This window comes from Rhea pennata, chromosome Z (assembly GCF_028389875.1).
Source record: "Rhea pennata isolate bPtePen1 chromosome Z, bPtePen1.pri, whole genome shotgun sequence".
Classification (NCBI taxonomy): Eukaryota; Metazoa; Chordata; class Aves; order Rheiformes; family Rheidae; genus Rhea; species Rhea pennata.
In genome coordinates this window covers 22425860-22452044 of record NC_084702.1, presented here as the reverse complement: position 1 = coordinate 22452044, position 26185 = coordinate 22425860, and the positions used below count along the sequence as shown (strand labels likewise).

The following is a 26185-nucleotide window of genomic DNA, read 5'->3' as shown; positions in this document are numbered from 1 at the left end:
GTCAGCATGGATTCACCAAGGTGAAGTCATGCTTAATCAGTCTGAAAGCCTTCTGTGATGGAATGACTGTCTGGGTAGATGAGGGGAGAACAGTGGACATTGTGTACCTTGACTTCAGCAAGGCTTTTGACACTGTCTCCCAGAATATCCTCCTGGATAAGTTCAGGAAGTGTGGGTTAGATGAGTGGAGAATGAGGTGGGTTGAGAACTGGCTGAAAGGCAGAGCTCAGAGGGCTGTGATCAGCGCTGCAGAGTCTACTTGGAGGCCTGTGGCTAGTGGTGTCCCCCTGGGTTCTGTAGTCTGGGTCCCATCCTGTTAAACTTTTTCACCATGACCTGGATGAGGTGACAGAGTGCCTCCTCAGCAAGCTGGGAGGAGTGGCTGATACCCCTGAGGGCTGTGCTGCCATACAGAGAGACCTGGACAGGCTGGAGAGCTGGGTGGAGAGGAACCTCCTGAGGTTCAACAAGGGCAAGTGCAGAGTCCTGCACTTAGGAAGGAATAATCCCATGCATCAGTACAAGCTGGGGGCTGACCTTCTGGAGAGCAGCTCTGCAAAGAAGGACATGGAGATTCTGGTGGGCAACAAGTTGACTATGAGCCAGCAATGTGTCCCTGTGGCCAGGAAGGCTGATGATATCCTTGGGTGCATTAGGAAGAGAGACATGGAGCTACTGGAGAGAGTCCAGCGTAGGGCTACGAGGATGACCAGAGGGCTGGAGCACCTGCCCTATGAGAAACGGCTGCGAGAGCTGGGCCTCTTCAGCCTGGGGAAGAGAAAACTGAGGGGGGATCTTATCAATGTGTACGAGTACCTGAAGGGAGGGTGTCAAGGGGACAGGGACAAACTCTTTTCAGTTGTCCCGTGTGACAGGACAAGAGGCAATGGGCAGAAATTGAACCAGAGGAAGTTCTGCCTGACCGTGAGGGGGAATTTCTTCCCTGTGGGAATGACAGAGCCCTGGCACAGGTTGCCCAGAGAGGCTGTGGAGTCCCCTTCTCTGGAGATATTCAAAACCTGCCTGAATGTGATCCGGTCTAACATGCCTGAGCATGGGTTTTGGTCTAGATGATCTCCAGAGGGAACCTCGGTCCTTCCAACCTCAACCATTCTGTGATTATATCATTCTGTAAGGAGTGACAGGACCTGAGATCTCTTAGGATGGGACAAGTTGCCCCAGAGACAGTGTAGATGATGAATTGTGAGTAGATCTCCTACTTCTTCAGGGATAACCTGATGGGAGACCTCAATCATCTGGCAGGTTGAGAAGAACATTTTCCTTTGAGAAGCTTTTATGAAAATCTTTTATTAAGAAGATTTATTCTTCTCCTTCTTAAGTGTCCGTACTAGTCACAGGGGCAGAGTGAAGTGCAAAGTGACAAAATCAACCACAATGGTTTATGAATTCCTCTTAAATTCTGTGTTACTGTGCTGCTAGTTCAAACCTGAAACTGTGCTTGTTATCTTTATTTATCTTTGTTGCAGCTGAAATTCTACACCAGCACTATCATAGCCGGAACTTCAGTGACTATTTCAAAAGAAATTTTTTTGTTGTTGTTTTCAATTTCTTGTTCAATTATTTGCTGATTTATCAGAATAGAAAAAACTTTTATATTCTTTTTTTCTGTTCAAAAGAAAAAATGTGTGTATCTCAGATGCAGTATATAAATAATAAGTATATATCAGAACATCAGATGGATAGTGCTTACTAATATGTTAGCTGCTTGGGAAGGAATGGAAATCCGGCACTGATTTATGGAGCCTAAGCCACCGCAGGGAAACCTAACCTCTTAAAATGGCTGCATTTGAATAATGGCAATGCTTTCTTTTAGGAAAGTTCAAGGAGAGGGCCTCAATTCTTCACAAGATTGCCAAGAAGAAGTGCCAGGTGGAAGACAGTGAGAGGCGTAATGGAGCTGCTAACCATGGTGAGTGTTACCACTTGTCCCTGAAGGCTTATTCACTGCTTTTTTTAACTTGGAAAATACTTAGAGCAAAATTTCCCCCTCTACTTTGTGATAAGCCATTGAAACATATTTTAATTATCTGTAGGAAAGAGTGTAAAATACATGGACAGGACTGAGAGTGATGTGCAAGAAGAGAAAGGCTAATTAAGATATTATAATGACACCTTGCAGGGAAAATGCAGACAAACATGCAATGCAGCTTTTGACACAAGAGAAATAGATAGGGAAAATTTAGTCCAGGTTTGTGTTTGAGAACTCGCTGAGTTTACTGAACTTTGGAAGGTTGGCTCAGGGGCAGACTGTGCTGCGTTATTTCCCTGTAACAGACTGTGTTAAACAAAGCCTGGTTTCCTCAGCAGTTCTGCATATGCTACAGGCCTCACGAATAGCTCTGGTCACCACACTGGTTTATGGCACTACCAGCTCGTTTTCTGATTTTTTTTTCTCTATACCTCTATGTAGTGGAACTTGCCACATAAACCATTTGCACTGTTTTATCTATTTTAAAGCAAATTTCAGCACTTTTCAGCTCATGAAGCCCTAAGAATTTTCTGATAGAGAAGTAAAACCTCTTAGAAATTTTGTACAGGTCACTTGATGTATTTTATTGATGAATCTTCGTAGTTCCTGAGATTGAGAACCAATGCTCTAGGAATATTTATATTTTAGGTGATAGCATTCTTATCAAAAAAAGAAAAAAAAACTTTCACATTTAGGATTTTATATGTGATCTGCAAGTTGCAGAGAATCAGTCAGGCCCATATATGCTATTCTTGTACAAAATCAGCTTAATATGGTTTTTTATTAAGGGTAAGAACTTGTCTTTTAGTTCAAAAGTTCATATGTTAAACGGAAATCCTTACCATGACCTCTCTTTTCTCTGCTTTACCACTGCACGTTCCCTACATTAGAAAACTGGATGCAAGTGTGTCTGATAAAAGCTGAATCGTTTTATCAGTTGATATTTTATCTGACCTTGTGCTATATTTAGTCACAATTTGCCTGCAGAATCAAGCAATTGGATGAGATGCTGTGTTAATACACCATAATGCTGGGAATGGGGTTAAGGGACGACCCAAATGCACTGAAATAATTACAGATAGTCTGGCACACCACTCAGATTTTTAATTAAGAATAATCTCAGGGTAGCAGTAATACAACCACACAGCTATATTTACCTCTGTGTGCAAAGCACATTGAACTCAAGTTAGACAGTGCTTTATAACTTTATATTGTCCAAGGGATTTTTGGCATTTTTATCTAGTACGTACTGAAAGATATATTTATTGCTTTGAGATTTCAGAGATAGTCAAGGTAAGAATATATTCAAATAAATCTGGATTCAGAATCCAAAGGCTCTATTTTCTCCCTCTAATCCTTGTAAAGGTTTTGCATGAGGGCTGTAGGGATCTGTAATTAAGGTAATGGATCATCCTTTTATTCTTTTCACGTTTTTCTAGAAACAGAAAGAATACGAATACTGTTAGGAAGTAACTTTACTAATTGCAAAGGTATAATGCAGTATACTTCTGAAGAGGTTGCAAAGGTGGTGTATTATAAAAATTATGTGTTCTTTATGTTTGATATGTTCTTTACTCTCTGTGTAGTATGATGTCGTTGTATGTCAGTATGTCAAATTTTACCCTGAAAACTCAGCTTACCATAAGTAAACTGGATTTAATATAAATAAAGCATAAGTTAAGACTACCAAATATTTTCCCAAGTCATAAAATAATTTAAATGTTTCTAGAATGTAAGTGTCAATAGGATAGTTTCTTCAACAGCAAAGTCACCACTGATCAGAATTGTATTCAAAATGTATACCAGTTAAAAAGAAGCCAGAATTTTATCTCTCTTTTTTGTAAAGAAGATATTGGTCCACCGTCAGTGTTTGATGATTTAGACAGACTGAATATGTGACAGCAATTTCACTAATAGATTTGTTATATAATGTTCTGTTCTGTTGTTTTTGTGCTCCTGTTTATGGATGATGCGCAGAAAAAGGTGCGAAAGTGGAAGTTGCAGTAACACCACCAAGTGATTCAGGACCAGTGCAGAATGGAATTGCCCATAACGTTGAAGAAGAGGTTAATGTCTTTTTTATTCTTTTCAATTTTAGTTTTAGTAGATATATTATGTGCTTGTTTCTGCTTTCCACTGAAAGTACATATCCTAATAGCCAGGAGGCTGTTGTTATGAACTGGCTACGATATATATTTAATCTTCATTTTCAACAAAACCCAATGTATGAGTACATGTTTTGCCATATTAAAAAGTTTTTCTCATGCCCCCTCTGCCCTTCAGTGGGAGTAAGCCTGGAATAGATTCTTTTAGGAAATGTATTTTTGCTTACCAGACAAGAATCCACAGTGTGGATATCCAGTATATCCACAGTGTGGATATGCAATATATCCACAGTGCTTGATATAGGTAATGGAAATTGCTTATCTGCTTATCATCACATTGCACAGAACTTGCTCTCTTAAGAGGTGGCCTCTGATTCATGGCAAAGTTGAAATTAGTTACAAAAGAACTGTACACAAACACTTTCTCAGTTCTGTCTTTGGACAAAAACTTTGAGACAGATAACATACTAAGCTGAATGAGATATACTATACTGGTGTTTCTTTGACTCTCATTCATAAAATTTTAAGAAAGAAGATATTAAATATTTAAATTTACTTATTTTAACATATACCTTTTGTGGACAATAATCATGTAATTGCATAACCGTGTTTGTCACACAACTGCTGAAATAGCTATAAAGATAAGCTAACTTCTATTCTGCGTCACATAAGCTGTAATCCTCAGGTGTAGTGGACTGCAACATTTGGACCTCTCAGCCCCTTTTTTAATGTATTCAAAGTTTTTTAAATGTTATAAATACCACCTGATTCCCAAGTGGGCAGATGAGTGGAAAAATGCTAGTGAATTGGCTTTGCTAAACCTGAGCACTGTCCTTTTAGACCACCCTTTAGGGCAAACGCTGCCCACATACACAGGAAGAGTCTTGTTAAAGATAATCTTTGACACAGAAGCTTGTGTAATGGTTGTACAGTGGTTTTGTTTGTGCAGCTGACTTCTCAGCCTTTTCCTAAAGCTGTAATGACAGAAGGGAATTACTGTATGAGAAGCTTGAGCAGTGGTCTGTGCCATAGCAGGAGCTTCCCCTTGCTGAAAGTGGGTTGAACTATTTTGCATTTACATAAAGCAAAATCATGGAAGAGAAAAACCGTGGCTATGTTTGATCTGAATAGCCCAGGATTTAGTTTTTATATTTTAATTGCTTTCACTTACTGTGAATTTATTAAGATTGTTTATCTAAATCTAGGAACAGAACAGTCTTGACATGTTCATGACCTGAGTAATGTCACTGTATCCGAATAAATTTCTTTCCTTGAAAGGTACTGCAAAATGTAGGAAAAAGTAAAAGTGGTATGCAAGTAACAATGTTTATTTCTCTTGGTCACTTCCTAAACATAATTATCCCTCACAAGGAATAAATTTTTTTCCTGGAACATACTTATAACAGGAGAGGTCATCCAATTTTGTACAGCTGTCTGCAAGACTGGGAAAAAAGATCATGATATGTAGTAGGTTGTCTCCGGGAAGAGTATTTTTTCACTGTAAGTGGAAAAATGACAAGATAATTGTGGCCAATTGCCAGCTGGTGCACCAAATATGGACAGATATCTTTAGTTCTTTGCTGCTTGCAGACAGTTTTGATCTCAGAAATAGGAATGGAGAATCAAGACTGAGGTTCTGAAAGAGCAGGATAGTTTTTGATATCCTGAATAATCATGTAATGATAGTGAATCTCCTGTAGAAAGGAGAGCATAGTAGAACATTTAATTTTATTTTCTGTTAGTCTAAGTTGTCCAGAATGACAAGCTACTTAAAAGATCTTTGCCAGCCCAACAAATGTCTTAGATAAACAAGATGAGTATGATCTGTTTAACAAAAATTCTTGGCACTCTACTTGCACTAGAGGAACTAAAAGTTCCTCTAAGACTGAACTTTTTAAGGTAGGTAAAGATCAATTTTCAGATTCATTTAGACCCTGTTTTGAGAGTCTAACCTCACCACTGCAGTGAAATGTATCTTTAGACTTTTTTTTTTTTTTTTTTTTTTAGTTTAGCAAAAAGAGTAAGAAATACAAAGCAGTGTATTTTTCAGACTTCTGTTCCTGAAAACTGGTATCATGGTGGCATAGCTTGGTATAATATGATAAGATGTACAGAAATTAGTATGTGGACATACAAAAATTCCAACAGATCTGGAGGAAAGAAGCCTAAGAATGAAACTGATCTTGCCTTGAAAGGTTTTTCTCTGAGATTGTTCAGTGAAAACAATGATGGAAGAGCAATCATAAGCAATCATATCTCACAGCAGTGTCCATATGCTATCTTTTTGTATCATAATGAAGGGGTTTCTAAGCTTGTTCAGAAATCTGCAAGGTCAAGCAGCCTCATCATCCAAGACAATGGTTTCAATTTCAAAGAACTGCAGGATAAGTAGATAAAATTTTGCAGGAATAAATTACTCAGCAATGTCATCCCTCCTTCTCCTTCCAGCTTCCTTTAGACATCTTAAATTTTCAGTGAGAACCTTGGAACTTTTATTTTAGATTCAGCAAGCATTAGGACATTCTGAAAATGTATTGTGCTGTGTCAGAGTCGGAGTCCATTATTTATCCTTATCAGGATGACAAGATAGACCAAGCAGGGAGACCTGTAACTGATGCAGGAGTGATTCTGCAGTTTCAGCTCTGTCAATCTGAAAGAAAGGCTATCAGGCATTTACTGTCACAATAGCAGATAGCAATCTCCTAATAACATTTTGACACAACCCATACTGGCTCCTTCCCTGGTGGCCTTTCTAATTTTGTCTTCTTCCTGTGGTAACATGACAGTTGCTGCTACCTCAGGCTATGTCAGTTATTGATATGCTGAAATCTATTGTTGTAATTTAAATACATATATAAATATGTATATATATTTGCATTATTATTATAATAATAATTACCTGCACGTTCATTCTATTTATTTAAAAAATGAATAGATCTCTTTAACATTTAGGACCTTACTTCCCAATGAGGATCTATCTATTCCTACTCTCAACTGTGCAGTGGCCCTTCGTCAACGTATTGCCTACTTGTTTGTGCACCACTTCTTGATGTTCTTTTCTGAGCTTTGGCATCACCCTGAAGCTAACAATGGACTTCTGAGATATTCAGTCAAAGTTAATAAAACAGAGCAGATCACAGAGAAGGGTAGGAGATGATGAACAGAAAGAGAGAGAGGGAAAGAGATTTAAGCAATAAAAAGCATAAGAATAAAGGTCAGGAGGGGCAAAAGCAAAGAAAAACAAGATCCTTTCCTCCTCCCACTGACATCCAAGGAAAATATGTTTACTTTGCTTCAAGCAAAGCTTGCACAAAGTTGAAGTCTGACTCTTTCCAGAGTATCTGACTGCTTCTGTAGATGTTCATCCCTCCAGGAAACCAGAAGGAATAAAAGCAGAAATCGACGAACTCACCACTCTGCAGTTCCCTTCTGCTTTATTTATTGACTTCATGGGCACTAATAGGATTATTCCTGAATTATAATAGTGTAAGCAATAACAGAATCAGACACACAGCATTCACATAGCTTTTTCTTTGAAGACAGTTAGAATTAGAGGAAGAGAAATTGGTCATTGCCCTCCTAAGCCGCCTTCTAGCTTTTCCAAGCTAGAAAGACACTTCATGTCCTTAGAAAATAGCATATTTTTAAAGACGATGGTACCAGTTCTAAGGAACAGCTTTGTTCTGGGAAGTAATAATGAAGGCACAGGCTAATATGCCAACTAGTCTTTGACAAAAGCTTCTCCTCCTCTTCGCTCCGCAAGAAGTAGTTCATTACAGTTTAGTCCTGACCAACAAACTCTGGAATTTTAGTCCTTATATGAACAAGTATCCACCACTTAACCCTGAATATCATTTGGCTCCTCTTCATGAATGAATTTGATCTGGTGGCTTGAATTCTTGACGATTTTTCTTTATCTGAATGCAAAAAAAAGTGCTGTAGTGTCAGAATTTAGAAATATAGTATAAAAATCACTTCCCTCCATTTTTATGCTTGTATATGTGCAAAGGAATGTTTTGTGACCCATTAGTGCTACTTAGCTAATGTACTTCTTTCTGTGTGGGAGATGATAGACTCCTAAATATCTTTATACAGTTTACTCTTTGTATTGTGCATCCCAGTGATGTTCATTTAGACTTGAAAGATTAGAGGCCCTGTCTTTCTTGAGGAATTGAGCTGCAAATTTGTTTTGGGGAAAATTGTCCTGAAAACTGTTGGCTGAGGTATAGCTGTATTCCCACAGCAAATCATCCAGTATTTCTAAAATATGTGTGCATTGAGGAGCTACAATATGTGCAGGGGAATCTAATTCTTTCTCCTCCATGGTCAAGCTTCAGTATGTATTTTCTTTATTATTTTTTCCTCTTGCAAAAGCAGTCGTACCAACCTGACAGCCTTCTTCTATAAGATGGCTGGCTTGGCAGATGAGGGGAGAGCTGTAGGTGTTCCATATCTTGACTTCAAGGTTTTGACATTGTCTCCACAACATCCTCATAGACAAGCTGATGAAGTGCAAGCTAAATAAGTGGTTGGTGCAGCAGACTGAAAAATGGCTAAACTGCTGCCTCAGAGGGGTGTGATCACCCACATGAAGTCCAGCTGGAGATCCATCACTGGTGGTATCCCTCAGGGGTCGATCCTGTCACCAGTATTGCTTAACGTCTTCATGAATGACCTGAATGATGGGATTGAATGCATTTTTGAGCAAGTTTGCAGATGACACAAAACAGAGAGCAGTGGCTAAAACACCAGATGGTTCTGCTGCTATTGGGAGGGACCTTGACAGACTGGAGAAATGGGCAGAGAGGACCGCATAAAGTTCATCAATTGAAAATGTCAAGTCCTCCCCCTGAGTAGCAATAACTCCATGCACCAGGACAGGCTAGGGGCTGACTGGCTGGAGAGCAGCTCTGCAGAGAAGGCCCTGTGGGTCCTGGTGGACAACAAGCTGAAAATGATCCAGCAATGTGCACTTGTGGCAAAGAAAGACGATGATTGCATTAGGCAGAGCGTTGCAGGTTGAGGTAGGTGATCTTTCTGCTTTGACAGTGTGACACATTTGGAGTGCCATGTCTAGTTCTTGGCTCCCAGTACAAGAGAGAGATGAGGCTACTGGAGCGAGTGCATCAAAGAGCCATGAAGATGATGAAAGAACTGGAGCATCTCTCATGTAAGGAAAGACTGAGAGAGCTGGAGATGAGAAGTCTGAGGGGGGATCTTATCAATGTGTGTAAGTATCTGAAGGGAGGATGTGAAAAAGATGGGGCCAGACTCTCTACAGTGGTGTCCACAGACAGGATGAGAGGCTAAGGGCACAAACTGAAACACAGGTAATTCAATTTAAGTGTAAAAAATGTTTTTCACTCTGAGGATGGCTGAGCATTAGAATAGTTTGCCCAGAGAGGGTTTGGAGTCTACATATCGAAAGATGTTTGGTCTTGGGTAACCAGGCTATAGATGACCCTGCTTGAGCAGGTGGGTTACACTGGACAATCTCCAGAGGTTCCTTCCCACCTCAGCTTTTCTGTGATGCTTGCATTATGCCTTACTTTTCACTAGTGCAGATAATGGTGCTTCAGTCTAAATTCTTAGGTGGAAGCATCTTAGTAATGATTCATAGTTGTCAGAAATTCACTAAAAATATGTATGCCGCAATGACAAAAAGAATATGCAAATAAATCCATCTTACTCACATAAACCCTCACCTTCAGAAGTATGCTATTGAACAAAAGCCCCTTAGGAAAGGAAGGCTCAGGCTGAAATGAAGAAAAGGGAAAAATAGTGTTTGTTTTATTTTAATTTTTGTGTAGTTGTAAGTCAAAACTTATCTTTTAAGAAGTACATCACTCCAAATGCCATGAGTCCCTTTCCTTTGTTTAGGGCTCTTTTTTTCTTCATCTTAATATTTTTCCTCCTCCTTTCTTCCTTCTTTCACCATCTAAGACCTCAAAAGAGAGTCAAGGACACTGTCAATAACTTTCACAAGAGTTCGTGCACTGGAGTGAATTCCCTTTGTTTCCTTTTCCTTTTTTCTTTTCATTTGATTTCCTCATTTGTCTCTTCCCAACTTCACCATCCTAGTTTTCCCTTTTTTCCAGGCCCTTAATTCCACTCTTCTTCCTCCACTCTTTTCCTCCAGAACCTCATTTCTCCATGTTCTTCTTGCTGAACCAAGCCTTTGCCGAGCAGGATAAACTCTATCTACTGCCGCATGCAGGATTTTAAAAAGACAATCCAGCAAATGCTCCCTGCAATCCAGTCGCTTGTCCAAGACAGGTGTATTCATCTTATCTCATTCCCATAGAAATCATCAGCAGATCTCGCTCACACTTCGATAAAATCCGAATCAGCTACTGGCAAGGACAGAGGGCTGCTGTCTCCTTCGTTGTCCCTAGCCACCTTAGTTGGGAACAAGACTGCTTCTGAGTACAATCGGTAAAATATCCAAGCTCCAAATGCAGCTGGAATTTGCCTTCTCTCCTGCCAGATATTCTGTCTTCCTTTGGGATTTTGTTCTACTTTTTTAATTCTTTCTTTTAACCTTTAGCAGATTGCCACAAAGGAGAAAGCTCTGTAATACAATACTTTATAGACTGGTATGGCACATGTGTGACAGAATGAAAGATGACTAGAAGGACGCTGACAGTGTCTCGTTAAATGTTTTATAGGCTGCCCCACAGAGAAGTGATCCTTCCAAGAGGTCCAATTGCCTTTCACCCTACTGCCAGCCTCTGAACAGACATTTGATTGTGTTTAGTCATACTCCTTCTAACCTGTGGCTAAAAATATCTTCTATTCTGAAGATAACACCTTCTCCTCCCTCCTACACACACACACACGCACATGTACACACGCACATACTTTTGCCTGTTTCCATGGAAACCCCACTGGAAAATGTTTACATGCCAACGATGTCAGAGATAACTTTTTCATGAAGCTGAAAGACAGCTTAGATGTAATAAGAAAATGCCACTGACGGTTTATTGTTTTCATTGGATCTAAATTACCTACCTAAGCAACTGTATGGTAAAGTGCATTTTGCTTTCCCCACCAAAGAGCCAAGGGTGTGCAGTGCATTTCAGGATGGAGCCTCTGGCTGACACAGTTCCCCCTGCCCAGGAGTGCGCATTCCCCCTGCACCAAATCAACATGATTTGAACTTAAGTAACATTGTGTTCTCTGTCACAGGCTGTGGTTCTTGGAATATATTAAACATTTCTATTTTGTAGAGCAGAGGTGAAGTGTTGACAGCAGCCTTTGTTGCAAGGCAGTGATATATTCCAGCATGTTTGGCATTTGTTTGATCATTGAAAATATGTTTTCCATTGCCTAAAACTCTTTTCAGTTGCCGCATGCAGCCTAAAATGAATGCCTGCCCCTTATTTGCCAGTATAGCTCTTTGTAACTTAATAGGATTGCACAACTGTCAAAAGAGATTGATCTTTATTTTTCCAAAGCTACTTTGAAGCTACCAAGGTTGTCTTGTCTATGTTTTTTTTTTTTTTTCTGCTGTGTGCCATTCTGACTTACTTGAAAATCAGAATGGTCAGTGGTCAGCTGTATCTCTTTAGTGCCATAGCTGTTACTTCCACTGATGGGCTGACTGTAATTTTGGGTCTTACATTGTACGTATTTCTTTGCAAATACCCTGAAGAGTGCTGGGTGCAACATGGGCAGGGAAAACTGCATAGAGGCTCAGGAAACTGAGCTTTCAGGTATTGGCAGGTACAGACAGTAATAACAGAATCTGGAGCAAAAGCTGACCCGAACCTGTTCGTTCCCACAGATTCTGCTGAAAGGATGGCTCTTTTCAGACACTTCACAGAGCAGAGAGGATCTACACGAATTAGCTGCGTTAAGGAAAGTGACCCATATAAGCAGAATGCTTGCTAAAAGCTCAGGGATTGAATTTTATTCCATGGTTGAATTTTACCCCAGAAATCTCAAGGAAATACATTGTTTTCTGACTTAGCTACTTAGATATTGCTCACTGCTACTGTAGCTTAGTACTTCACCTTCCTTCATGTATTTTTCCAAATGAGATGTAGCAGAAGATAAATGAGCGATCCAAGTCACGGAGAAGAAGCTTGAAGCAGAGGCTTGGAGCTGTTCCAGAGTCCACAACAGCTCTCTAATTGCCTCTGTCCTCTGCCTTTCTAGTGAAATAAATCAATATGAGATTTGCTATTCTAAAAAAAAATCAATCTCCATACTGAACAACTGTATTTTAAATTTGAGACAGGTAACATTTTGAGGCATCATATTTTTTTCTTGATTCACTCACTGTGAAAAGTTGGCTTGTGCAGAGTTCCTCACTTCCAAGAAGAAAAATAGTTCAACAACTATCAGCTAAAGAGATACATAACATTTTTAAAGCTGGTGCAACATCTATGCTTCAGTATGAGCAAACTGAACTGCAAATAGTCCCTATCTGCAATATCCCTTTCTAGGGGAGACCTGATGCTAATTCTGTGTTGATTAACCATATCAGAAGCCAGAATAAACAAGAATAAACATGTACAAGCATGAAAATTTTTAATTCAGTTCTCATTTCTCTCAGTTATCTCTTCTGGGCTTGCAGAATAAGCCTAAAATAACATGTCTGTAATTCATATTCTACAGTTGTTATAAGATATGGACTGTAAATGTTGAGATATTCAGTATTTCAGGTAGGTTTGAAGTGGTTCATTGGAGTTGTTTTCTATGTTTTCCTACTGTCAGGTAAAAAACATATAAGCCCAGTTGTTTGGTGTTATGCTAGATAAACAACTCTTTTTTACTAAGATAATACTGTTTGAGTGTAAGCATCTAAGGAGACAGTTATTTTCTGATGCATGCCAAAAGCAGTGACTACACTATCACTTTGGCAGATGAAGTGTGCTATAAGCTGTTGTTTGTAAACAAAAGTGTTATTAATGGAAGGTCACCATATGTTGCCATTGTTTGTATAATGTGAAATACACAGTCACTTCCTGTCTTTGGACAGATTTTCTTGGGAGATAGGGAAAAGTGGTCAGATCAGAGCAAAACAATGTGAGATGTCTTGCATGGGTATATGGAGAAGTATTAGATACACATTCTTGGGTGAAGAAGCTGGAAAGATGGAAGGTAGGGAGATTTGATACCTTTTTTATTGTTTGTTGTGGATTACATACAGGAAGAAATGAAATAGCAAGAACAGGATTAGGAATATACGTAGACTGGTTTAAAGGAAAATGTTGAAAGTGTACTTGTTACAGACATGTAAAAGGAAATATGTACTTTTAATCTCATTTCTTCAAAACAGGGAATTATGTTGTCTCCTTTTATTGTTTACAGATGAATCCCACTACCCTTGGTGTGATATGCAAATGGCACATTTGCCTATAAGATAATTCATTTGCTTATCATTATTGGGTTTTTTGCACTACAGTAGCATATCCAGACAAGAATATACGCATTATGCGTATATTCAGTACTGCAAAGATATATATAACAAAAAAGACAGTCACAAGCACAAGTGAAAACAAAGGGGAGTACAACACAGAGTGGAAACAATTGTGACAGCTAATGAGAATTTCGTGGAAAGACTTCAATGACTGTTGTATATGACGACCTAATGCAGCTTCTATCTAAACCTTTAACTACTAGAGGATGAAAAAATATACCACTTTCCAATACTTCTTCCCTGTGTATCCATGTCTGGCCATCAGAAAGTGGATCCTGGGCTAAATGCATCTTTGGTCTGACTCAGTATGGCTGTTCCTATATTTGTAGTCCAGTCAAGCTTACCACATTATAAACAACTGTGAAGATTTTACATTACTTTTATCCTCTCCCCAAATCCTTTGAATCCTCGCCAAAATCACTCTGTGTACCAGAGTACAACACACAAACTTGGCTTGGGAAAAGGCCCCCTGGTTATCATGCTGGTTAAGAGGAAGTGATGCCAGTCCAAGTAATTTTCAGAAGGAACAGTATTAATGTTTTTAGTGACAATCTAGAAAACGTAGAATTAACACTATTTGTGATATAAATAGTAGCATATTCTGAACTACCTTTTCAGACACAGTCAGCAAAATGGACTTGCAAAATGTAGGGAAGGGTGTGCTTACCTGTACAGCATAACACAACCTGTGTTTTTGTGACAGCATTTACATTTAAATAAATAAACTCTATGTAGATACTGCAGTATCATCAGAGTTCATAATGTCAATTAATCCAGCTTTCCAATATATTCCTCCCCAACATCTCTAAAGATAGTTAACTACAGGGTTGCACGAGGGAATGAGTTTTCTGGTAGGGTTCACTTGCCTGCAGATAGGTAGCTAGGGCCACCTGAGTGAGCCTAGAGAACTGGAGATTTGGCACAGTGATGGTAGAGAGGTCATAAACTGGCAGAGGCCTGTGCTCTTCTGATCCAGCCTCTGAAGTCCTAGAAGAATACCAAAAGGTATTTAAAATGGCACCGGCATGTCTATGTGTAGGCAACTGAATACTAGCCTTTATGTCCCATTATCTTTTTGTTTTTCTCTTAGCATAATATATTTTAACATTGCAAGTATTGAGCTCACTCAGAATTATACAGGCTAAAAAGTGAAATCATATAGACCAAAAAAAAATCAAAACTACAGTTTCAGTATTAATTGCTATAAACTGTGAGTATGTATGTTCTTTGTGTACATTGCGGAGAGCTAAATTCAGACAGTGCAAACATCTCTGCCACAGTTCTGTGCTGTGTCACTTTATGTCACTGCTGCTTTGTCTAGAGCATGACACTTACATTTACATGGTTTAGTTGTTTTAAAAATTCTTTTCATTTCTTCAACCTCAGTGGGTAGGTTGGCCTCTCTTTAAAATCCATGAAGGCTAAATCTGCTATTTGAATTTCTTTAGTTTTACTGATTTTCAGAAGATCAGTACTTGAAAATCAGATGCTGATTCTGATTTATGGAGTAAGAAACAAGGAGCCAATCTGTAGCTTCCACAATGCATCCTGAAGTTAAACTGAGTCTGCTGTTTGAATTATGCAGAAGCCATTCATTAAAAGTTACCTAGGCAACCCTTCAATTGCTTCTTTTGTGCTCAAATTTTACCTCCATCATCATATTTCAAAGCAGAACATCCAGCTTGGTTTGATTTGCCCACCCCAGCATTGTTCACCAGAATGGAAAACCAACAAATCTGATTTTAAGAAAGTAACCCCACAAACTCCTGTACCTGCACCTGAATAGTCCCCTGGGGAGGTCAGGCTTCAATAAACTGGAGGAACGAGATATTAAGCATCTGCTTGCATTGGTAAAAAGCTAAAAGCTAAGCACAAAAGCTAGCCTCTGAAGCTACTCTGCAGCTTCTTGAAGCACCACAATTTTAATGAATTATGTCTATATGTATGTTTCAAAAATCTGTTAATGAAAATACCTATTATGACCTCTTCATTTTCCTGTCATCATATAGCGACACAAGTTGGGAACTGCACAAAGTGCAGAGTTAGCAAAATACAGTCTTCTGTTGACATCAGCACGTAATCATCAAAGTAGCTGCAACATGCCAATGTGTCAGGAGGGAAAAATGGGTTTGTTTTCATTCTGTTGATGTAAGGTGATAAAGTTATATAGCTGTATGACTGAAGAGCATGAGCTGAGTCAGACTGCTTCTCTAGGGAACCGATCCATTCATGGTAGGTGAATAGTCGAATAGTTTAGGAGTTCATAGTAACTGAATAATTAAGACTGGATCATCAGTCAAAATTGCAGTAAGTAAAAAATATGCAGTTATAAAAACTAACTTATGATGCCCTTCAAATGACTGTTTTTCATAGCACTGTCACATGGCTTACGTAAGCAATGTTAACATAGGGGAGTAACAAACCAAAAGCCTATGTCACAAATCTGTGGGAAGAATAGCTTGCTCACTTCAGGAAGGACTGAATTCTCACTTCTAATCACTTTGTGAAAGAAGAAGACTACTTGAAGGAGTTGTATGCTCTCAACACACTCTTTGCATATTCTCAGCTGACCATAATTTGCACCAAGTGCAGCTTTTGGGGCTTCTTAAGTTTTCACTGAGCTCCTTAGGAATCTTTCCACAGGCAAAGTGGGATTTGAATTAGGCACATTTATGTGAAAGAACTATTTAGAGCATTTTTTCTGTTGCCTCATTTGGTATTAGTTAGAACCATGTGCAGTTTTTGACATATTGCCTAGTTGCGTGAGTAAATAAGTCAGGAAAAAAGTGTAATATTAAAATAGGCTGCATCATGCTCCCTTTGCTTTATTTCTGTGGCAGTCTCAACGGGCTGCATTTTGCCAACAGGCTGAGCAGCAGAAGCAGGCTAGGAAAAGAGATGTGTGTAGCAGCCAAAAGGTTTTTTTTGTCACCGGAAAAGATCATGGTACATCTGCTCTGTAATGGACATAACCGTGAAGAGCATACACATAAAAGAAGGTGAAAGATTATTGTGAAGATTAGCTATATCAGTAAAAGAGGAAGGTCTTTCCTTCAGCTTTAGGACCAATCTGTTAATAAGACTCCTGTGTCATGACAGGGCTAAACAGGACAGGTACTGGCTAGAGGTGAGAAAAAAAACTTCCTGCAAAGACAGCTCAGCAGTGGAGCTGGGCTAAAGAGGTTGTGTTATCTCCACCCTCGGAGGTTTTCAAGCAACTTTTTACTGATTGGGTAAAGCCCTGAGCAACCTGATCTGCCCCCACAGCTGAGCATATTTTGGGCAAGGGTGGGTCTGGATACCTCCCAAGGTCTCTGACAGCCTGTAATGCCTTATGATGCTATGAATGGAGAAAAAAGTACATATGTATATATATGTGTGTGTGTGTGTGTGAATGTATACATATATACATGTTTATGTAAGCATATATGGCCAGGCTTGGTGCAGACCAGATCAGTTTTGATTTTTTGATCAGACTACCCACATCTATGAGGGAAGGTCTGTGGGAAGATGCATCTGAGGCACCAGGTGGGTGTGGGTTCCCTGCAGGCAGAAGATTGATGTTGGTTGCTGCATCAGCGTCAGCATGGATGCAGAGATGTCCTTGGGCAACTGGTGCTGGAGGAGTACCCTGTAGTTACTGAAATACAGTGAAATCCTAAAGACTCCCTCTTAAGAAATCTCCAAATGTGTTTGTCCACGTTAATACTCTGTCTGCTACTGTTTTTCTCGCAGAATGAGGAGGAGGATGAAGACCAGCCTCTCAGCCTGGTCTGGCCTGACACCCTGCGAAAGCAGCTCACCTACCTGATTGTTTTACCCATTGTTTTTCCACTGTGGGTTTCCCTCCCGGACGTCAGGAATCCTGTAAGTAGCTGTTGTAAGTCAGTGTGTTCTGCGCAACAGGACAGTTGCTGAATGCCAGCATCCAAGAAAGGACTGCAGTGGACTCAAGCAAAAATAGAACTAATGATTTTTTTTATAGTTCCTTTTGAGAAGAAGATGCCACAATAGAATTTTAAAGTAAGCATCAATCTCCAAGTGGGTGCTTATGGGCAACTGGAAGATAATAGTTCTGTAAATATTGCCATTTGTATTCATTAATATTTTATCACACAAAGAAAAAGTTCCTAAGGCTTCTTGTGTGAGGCTTTTACCTCTATGTTTCTAGATCTCCGCTGACCATTGCTTAAGCAGTGAGGAAGTTGCCCAACCACAATACCATTAACGGTAAAACTGGAAAGACAAAGGCTAGATTTTCTATGTATTTCAAGAATAATGATATGCATATCTCTTAAATACACATTCTACTAGTCTTATGTAACAGTTCTCATAAATGGGGAATTTTGTTTCAGGAAGGTCTGACTAAAGCAAAGGAATTGAGCAAATTGAGCAAAGGAAACCTTTGTCTTCTATTTATCATCTTTTAGTTTTCATACTAGGATAAGATCCAGAAGCTTTTCCCTGTGTAGAACACTTATTAATTCTGTCCAAGCATGGCTTGAAGTCATGTAAGATAGTTTATTTAATACAGATGACTTACTGTGATAAGTTATCAAATAGTTGTAATAGCTGAGGAGGCTAATGGAAAGTTAAAAAAAAAAAAAAAGCTGGAAAAATCCTTTAGAAGTGCTTTAATCTCTTCCTTTCTGGATCAAAATTAGACTGAAAACTCTAACAGGAGAGGGTTGTACAATTTACAAGGTTATAAATCAGCACCCTGGTTTCTTTTTTTTCTCCTCATCTCATTTCCCACCCCCCACACAGAAAAATTGCAATTCAGTGCAAGAAACAAGCTAAAATAATTTCTTTAATTTATTTTTAGATTAAAGTTTCTCTAAGAGTATAAATAGACATTTTCTCTTCCACTCTTTAAGTTCTATTTTCTTTAAGCTTTCAAACAAATCTGGTAAGATTTTTGTTTGGTAACACAAAAAAGCATACTACATGAATTCCAAGATTGTTTATTTCTGTATTTGTACCCTCATTTTATTATTCAAAATCATCACTGTATTATTTTTCTTTATAATTTGTCCTAATGTGAGCAAGTACTACTAAGAAATGTGTGCATTATTTTGAATTTGAAAATTCTGATGTTAACATTAATAGCATTTGCAATCTTTTTTATTTCTTCCCCTTGAACATTTATAAATATCCAGTGTTCAATACTCTATAAGCGAGAAGAGTCAGAATAATGGCTTGGGAGAGCCAGTGTCTCATGAATTTGCATGCAACTGTGTGATGCGTGTGAATATTAACACTAGAATTGTTCGCAAACAGACCTGGCGTGCTAACATCCCAGAATTAAAACACTATGCTATAACATAAAAGATAATCAGAGTTGTCTGTGACAGGTCAATAGGCAGCAGAGTTTTAAACTTCATTTACTGAAAGGTTTAGCTTGTTATACAGAAATAAAAGTGAGTTGGGTATTGCATGCAGCTTGCAGTTACGTGTGTTAATGACAGAAGAGATAACAAGCTGTATCAGTGTGACAAGCTGTTTACTTTGAGCATCACTGTTAAGGAATTAACCAGATGGTTGCAAAAACTCTCTGTGCCCAGCTGCTTAACTTTTCAAGGACACTTCATTAGTATGTTTGTCTCTAAAATGCTCTCACTGATGCTTGTGTGCCATCCTCCCTTTCCTTTCCTAAAGAAAACCAAACCTGACTGCACAGCTCAACCCGTGCTTCGGAAAACAAGTTTACGTTAAATCTGTGAGGCAGAAGTTAAAATAAACCTCTAATGATACTTAAATAGATTTTGTAGGTAGCTCTAACATCAGGGATCCAATCTGCAGAAGTGGTAATTTTAGTCAGTTATCCAGATTCTGCAGGAGGATGCTCAAAATAGCCTGTGGGCATATAAAATGAACCTTGTGTGCTAAATGTTGTTTTGATAGTCCATAAGGAGCTTTTGACTGTGGTACGTGGGTGCCACTTTCCAAAAATTTGCTCTCCTTTCCTCCCAGAGTCTCCTGGAGCTCTCCAGTCCTAAAGTATATTTTATTTCAGCTTAATGGGGAAGGCTGGACAGCATTTACTAGTTTTAGAACTGCTGCACTTGCAACCTTATTATACTCTGGTGTACGGATGTAGATATTTGCATTTATCTACAGTAGATTATGTATTAGCTCAAATAATTCCTCAGCTGGTTCAATAGTTGACTTGTTTCAGTGTGTGTTTACTGGCTCAGTTATGCCTGTTCATATAAAATGAGTGTATTTAGAAATACTATAATATCAGTTGTGTAACTAGAGGTACACCGGAGGTAGGTGTGCGCTTGGGGAATTTTATCCTTGGCCTTTTGTTGAGATACTGGTAAAAATGATGGATGTTTTCCCTGTACTAATAGCTCATTTCAACAGTGGCTTTACAAAGGCCATAAATAAAACTGTCCACCTCCTACAGTAAGAGATATTGAAACATTGATGGGAAAATGATGTGACCAAGGTGACCCAGAAGGCTAGGGGCAGAAATTGAACAGCAGCTCTCTTGTTATAGCCGCAGTGCACTGTCTCTCCCTTCGAGACACAGGCCAGAAGAAACATCTATCCAAGCCCCGTTCCTGTTGTTGCTGTATCCATACGGGCAGTTCTTGGTATGTCTGCACGTTCCCATTAACAACCAAGAGACGCAACTTATGTGAACTCTTGCTGGCATACAGAGACACGCTGTTACCAAGGGGACGAGGACAAGATGTTCCTTCACAGATCTGGTTACTAGAGCAGGTGCCGAGTAATCAGATTTAACCACCATCAAATATGGATGGAAAATGAAAGATGGCATGCAGATAAATTTATGCATGAGACAAACATATGATTCATTCAGGTTAAAGGTAAAGAAGTCAGTAATAAGACTGGTTAAAATTAAGACAATTACTTTGCAAATTATTAAGCACTCATTATGTTTGAGCTTTCAGGAAAAAAAGCCTTCACTTTTTCAACATACTTCTATCACTGTGGTTACTTATTTTAGTAAGTCCAATTTTTCAGGCACTGGTAGGAAATTGAACACAGAGATGCACCAGGAAAAATGTAATTAAGGTTGCTGATGGGCAGGAATAGTACTAATCCAACAGATCTACAGCAAAGTTACAAAATTATTTTTCTGTTGTTAAATGAAAGTGAGGTGCAAACTGTATGATCCCTAGGATTTTTTCCCCTTTGTTCTGTTGTCATGACCACAACCAAACCAGGTAGTAGTAAACTGGAGTCTGTCTTAACAAGGCAATCACAGCTATCCGAAAAGATGGCGAAAAGGTATTGCTCTCTGTTGTTTCTGACTATTCTCTGTTGTAGGAGAATGATTTGAACTAACAACTCTGCATGTTCCCAAGAGCTTGGAAGTTACACTGAGATAAATCTCAAAAAAGTTGTCAATAATTACAAAAGAAACATGATTACTATTATACTCTGGAAATAAAATGCAGCATCAGAAAAAAATCAACAGTTTTATTTTTAATTTTTAAAAAATTCATCTATATGCAAATTTTATAGTAGCATCTAAACCATTTCTTGATTTCATCTCCTGTAATAGGTACAAGCTTTAAATTTTGCCCTTTTTGAGTTAAATGTTTACACTTTTAAAACAAATAATTAAACTAGTAAGTCTATTACAATACTCATAACCCTGAACTGCCTCTTATCAGTTAATTAAGCTGGATTCAAGCTGGGTATACACATGCTGCAAAGTTACTGACTTATAATTCTTAGCCATCCAATTCTCCACATTCCGTGGGTGTCTGACCTGTATAAGCAATATGTGATTATTTTACAAGAACCATTTGGTATTTATAATCCTGTCCTTTCATTGAATTTTATTATTACTGGCCAGTAACTAAGATTTGCATAATCTAATGTATGTTTATTTCTTGAGTGCTGCAGAGTGATTATTCAAATTCCACGATTATCATTTGCTCCCTTGTTTAGATTTGGAGACCAGCTGACAACAATAAGGTTATCATTTCATCTTTTCATTTCTCATATGATTTTCCTGCAAATCCCAGTATTTACAGAGACAGAAAAGATTGTTGAAAGTTGTTAAAAAGAGTTAAAAGTTGAAAGACTTGGCTGCTAATAAAGCTGAAAAAGAAGTACTAGTTATTTGATCAAAAAAAGAAAAATTACTACTTAGATTCATTTACCTCATCCAGTCTCAGCTGTGCTCCTGCTGATTTTGGATCACTACTTTAACTCTCACCTTCATGTAACTGTGCTCCTTTTAGGAATGAGTTCTTCTATCCCCAATGATGGGTGGTTTAGCAGACACTGAAAATTGAAATGAGGTTATTCTAGTGTGTTACTGATTTCAGAATTAACTGAAGGGTCTCAAATTATGATTTTACTACTTTTTTTTTTTTTTTTTTTTTTTTTTTTTTTTTTTTTTTTTTTTTGGATAACAAACCTCTCTTCAATACAAAGCATGGCGAATGTGTGCTTAATTCCTCCTTTGTGCTAATTGAAAAAGCGAGTTATTTTCTCAGGAATGATTAAATGCCCTAATAAATTTTAAATGTGTATTTTTTAGCTTAGTGCTGTGGCAGCCTTTCTGATACTAAATGTGAAAGCACAAAGAAACTGGTGCACAAACAAAGGATATGAATACTTCTTTTAACAATTTGAAAACATTCTTTTTGCTTAGGCATAAAGTCATTCATAAATTTAGAAGCCCAAACCTTCATGCAGCTAAATAGATATGCAGACTGCAACTTAAGAGAATATGATGTAAATGACAATCCAAAACTTGCCACTCGGTATAATGTATGTTGTTGTTAGGAGGTGACTCTTGTCATAGACTAATTTATAACTGAAGCTGGTGGAAGAAGGAGACATGGGTAAGCATATATCAGCAGGGGCAGTCAGTTTCCGAATTTCCTGACCTTTATTTTTGTTATCTAATGATCATCAGAATAGGCAACAAGAATAAATGAGAGGTCACCTGAGGAGTGAATAAGAATACAGTATATCAGCCTTTCACATAATTGTTCACTCTTTCTTTTTCTTTCTGTTTCAGAGGTCAAGAAAATTTTTTCCAATCACATTTTTTGGCTCAATTAGTTGGATTGGATTTTTTTCTTACTTAATGGTCTGGTGGGCACATCAGGTAAGAAAGTGTCACACTGGTGCAAAATAAAAGCCCCGTGTTGTGTTTTGCCCTGCAAGAAATCGTTTAGAATCAGAGTCCATCACCTATCTCATGCTGAGTAGCATTTTATTTTAGGAGCTGGAATGATAGATGAAGTAAATCACTACTCAGTAAATGGAAAGTAGATCAGAGAGTAGTGGTTGCCCTCAACATATGTTTGATCTTTCTGTTAACATCAGTGCCATAAGCAGCAATTTGTTGATACCAATGGGTCTTTGACAGTCTTAAATTTCCCCTGAAACTCGTGGAACATTGTGAAAACAGGTAATTCTCCAATTACATCTGTAGTCACTGCATTTCCGAGCTAGTCAGGAAGCTGGAAGATAACATTCCCAGGTCAGCAGGTTTGCAGGAGAGAGTGTCTTTCCACCACAGGACTTCAGCACATATTTTTGCTGTTTTTACTTATCTCTTTTAGGTTGGAGAAACCATTGGTATTAGTGAAGAAATCATGGGACTGACTATTTTAGCAGCTGGTACATCTATTCCTGACCTAATTACCAGTGTTATCGTAGCACGCAAAGGTCTGGGGGACATGGCTGTGTCCAGCTCTGTTGGAAGCAACATTTTTGACATCACAGTGGGGTAAGTCCTACAGCAAGAAAATTGTAGCTATTTTAATAAAAAGTCTTGTGTTCCTAATATGTTGCCCTCATTTTTGTTAAAGGTGTTACTTACAACAGTTTTCTGCTTTTGATGTTTAGAAAAGAGAATGATGCAAACATACAGTAGATGTTATTATTCCAAGTATTCAGAACTTAATAGATATTTGCATGACAGGCTTGTTATAAATTTGTTGCATCATTCCTTATTTCACATATCATAGAACTACCCAGGCAAGTAAATTACACTTTACAAGTATTATTCCAAGAATAAATTTTTGAAGTCTTTTATGCTTTTGTCAGGCACTTTTTTGCTGATGTTCACTTATGTTTCCACCTACTGTGTCTATGCTAGACCTTTCTTTATATTCAGTGATCAGGGAACTATTTATTGCCTCTGCAGTGTCCAGCATGTTTGCTGTGAAAATGAACAGAATGCCATTGACTTCTATAGCTTTTGTAAGCTGTTTTTTTTTTCCTTTGGCATGTGATTTTTTTATATACCTGGCAAATCCCAAATTACAAACAATTCTCTATTAACACAAAGTCCCTTTGTACAACTCTGGCAATGTGAAGGAACATAAGATTGTGCAGAAATTTACTACACTCTCTGTCTGGTGCAGAACATAAAGACTTCACAGCAGCGTGAGGATAATGAGATTTTACATGTAGTTGGAATCTAGATTCCTATTTAGCCCTTGAGAGCAAGCTAGACCATATCTGGAAGCACTGTATGCCTCAGTACTTCAAAAATGTGCAGGAAATATACAGCCAAATTCCATCTTAATGCCCCCTTTCCTATTTTCAGCATAGGATAGAAGCAAGGAGAATCATATCTATTAGTTTCTTCATCCACAGCATCTTCTAGATGCCATCGTACATCTAGAAGAACAGATCCTGCATCATAGTTTTAGCTGCTGTAAAAATGCATCAGCAACAGTGCTCATACAAAATGGGATCCCAAAGCTGGAGTGGATAGTAAATGGCTGTTCACTCCACTTGTTAGTTAACAGCAGTACTTTTGCACATAGCTGAAAAACTCTTTTATATTAATCCAGAATCATGAACTGTTTTAAATAACATTTATAATAAAAATACCTGCAAAACATATTAAAGCATTATTCACTTCCCAGTACTTCAACTTAGAACATGTAGAATGCATTGTGAAACATTTCTATTTTGCAGTCCTTTCTTTTTTTTTCTCAATATTTTTAGTCTTTCTGCCTATGGAAATGTAAGCTAACCTGTAGCACGGTCTGCTAGATCTACTATCTTTTCTATCTTTACAATGGCACAGCATTGCTGCAGTCGTGGTTTAGATAGTACTGTGGCCGTAATAAATTATTCTCTCTTGAGCTGCTTATTCAGAGCTTAAATGATGTGAGCTGCTGACAGCTCTTTTTTATGTATTCCAAGCCCACAAAGCTCCAATCAGTAGCTTAAATATTTATTTCAACTTGACATCTTCCAGAGGGGTGTTGCCTCACACAGTAGCATCAGAGCTGGGAAATGCAGTAACAGCAAGTACAAAAATAGAAGTTAAGCTGAAGTTCAGTCAAAAGTCAAACATTTTAACATAGGTTTATATGTAAGTATGGATCAAGAGCCAAAGTTTGAGGACAGCACCTTGTGGAGAGCTAACTCTGCACAGGAAGGACATGCCACCCACCTTCCACTGTCAGGCAAGCTCTTAGGAGATTGGCGGCATATTCCTCTCCAGATGTTTTGCATCCACAAGCTGAGGGCTTCTTACTCACAGGGGGAAACCAAGTGATTTCTGTCAGCCAAGGGAGACATATACTGCACCATGGTGAAGGAATGATGGGGAGCAAAAATCCCACATGCTCTCCACAGAACCACATGTAAAGTGACAAATGAGATTTATGTATGATTTATGAAATCAGGAGAGTTTCATGCTTCACTTTATGGAGGAAGCCTGTGATTCAAATAGCCAAAACAGGAGAGAAGATAGGGTCTGAGAAAATGTCAGAATGATGAGCAAACACAGAGCAGCCTCTACAGGTTAGGAAATTACATAGAAGGACTCTTTACCTTCCTGCTGTCTCCATCTATCTGAATAGCCCACCTTTTCCTAAACTAGCCTCATCCCTCCCCAGTCCCCCAGTTGGTGGTGTCCAAGTGTCCTTGAGAGCCTGCTGTTGAGATGAAAGGTTTTTAGTTAGAGCACAGCATGTGATCTAGTGCCTCTGTAACTGGGTGCTTCCTCTCGCCAGAGAGATGGGTTTCCCTGTCTCCCAGTAAATATCTTTATATTTTGAAGTGATTTCAGAACCTTTCTAGTGCCCCTTTCTGCATCTCTGCAATGTTTCCAATTTCTTTTTCTGTTTCCTAACAGCCTTCCTCTTCCGTGGCTCCTGTATGCTGTGGTTAACAGCTTTGCCTCAGTGACAGTCAGCAGCAATGGTCTGTTCTGTGCAATCGTCCTCCTCTTCATTATGCTACTCTTTGTCATCCTCTCCATCGCTTTCTGCAAGTGGAGGATGAATAAAATACTGGGCTTTCTTATGTTTGGGCTTTATTTTGTGTTCCTGATTGTCAGCGTCCTCTTGGAGGACAAAGTGATACAGTGTCCTGTTTCCATTTAAGTGGCCGTTTGTTGAGGAAAAAAAGTATATATATATTCAAACACACACGCACATATATATATATCAAAATGAAGCAGCAAAAACCCATAATGGAAAGCTTCTGTGAAAATTACCAGCAGATTTGTAACTCTCCTATCCCTCAGTTTTAAAAGGAAGAAAGAATGAGTGAAATTCAAAGCAGAAGAATGATTGCTGCTGGACAATGCAGTTACTTATGAAGGGTTGAGGTCAGCTGCAATGAGTTTTTTTTCTGTTTGCTGCAGGACATCCTCACTGCTCGGTACCAGAGATGCTGGGCATGCTTTGT

General features: G+C 38.6%; 1 protein-coding gene across 1 annotated transcript in view; it reads left to right on the top strand.

The window, feature by feature from the left end:
- The window catches only part of SLC24A2 (solute carrier family 24 member 2), a 103974-nt gene extending 78096 nt beyond the window's left edge, over nucleotides 1–25878 (top strand). The window contains exons 5-10 of the mRNA XM_062599897.1: nucleotides 1835–1930; nucleotides 3968–4056; nucleotides 17258–17389; nucleotides 22539–22628; nucleotides 23089–23255; nucleotides 25629–25878. Of these exons, the coding sequence (XP_062455881.1) occupies nucleotides 1835–1930; nucleotides 3968–4056; nucleotides 17258–17389; nucleotides 22539–22628; nucleotides 23089–23255; nucleotides 25629–25878 (824 nt within the window). The remainder of the gene's footprint in view (nucleotides 1–1834; nucleotides 1931–3967; nucleotides 4057–17257; nucleotides 17390–22538; nucleotides 22629–23088; nucleotides 23256–25628) is intronic.
- Nucleotides 25879–26185: the final 307 nt, after the last annotated feature.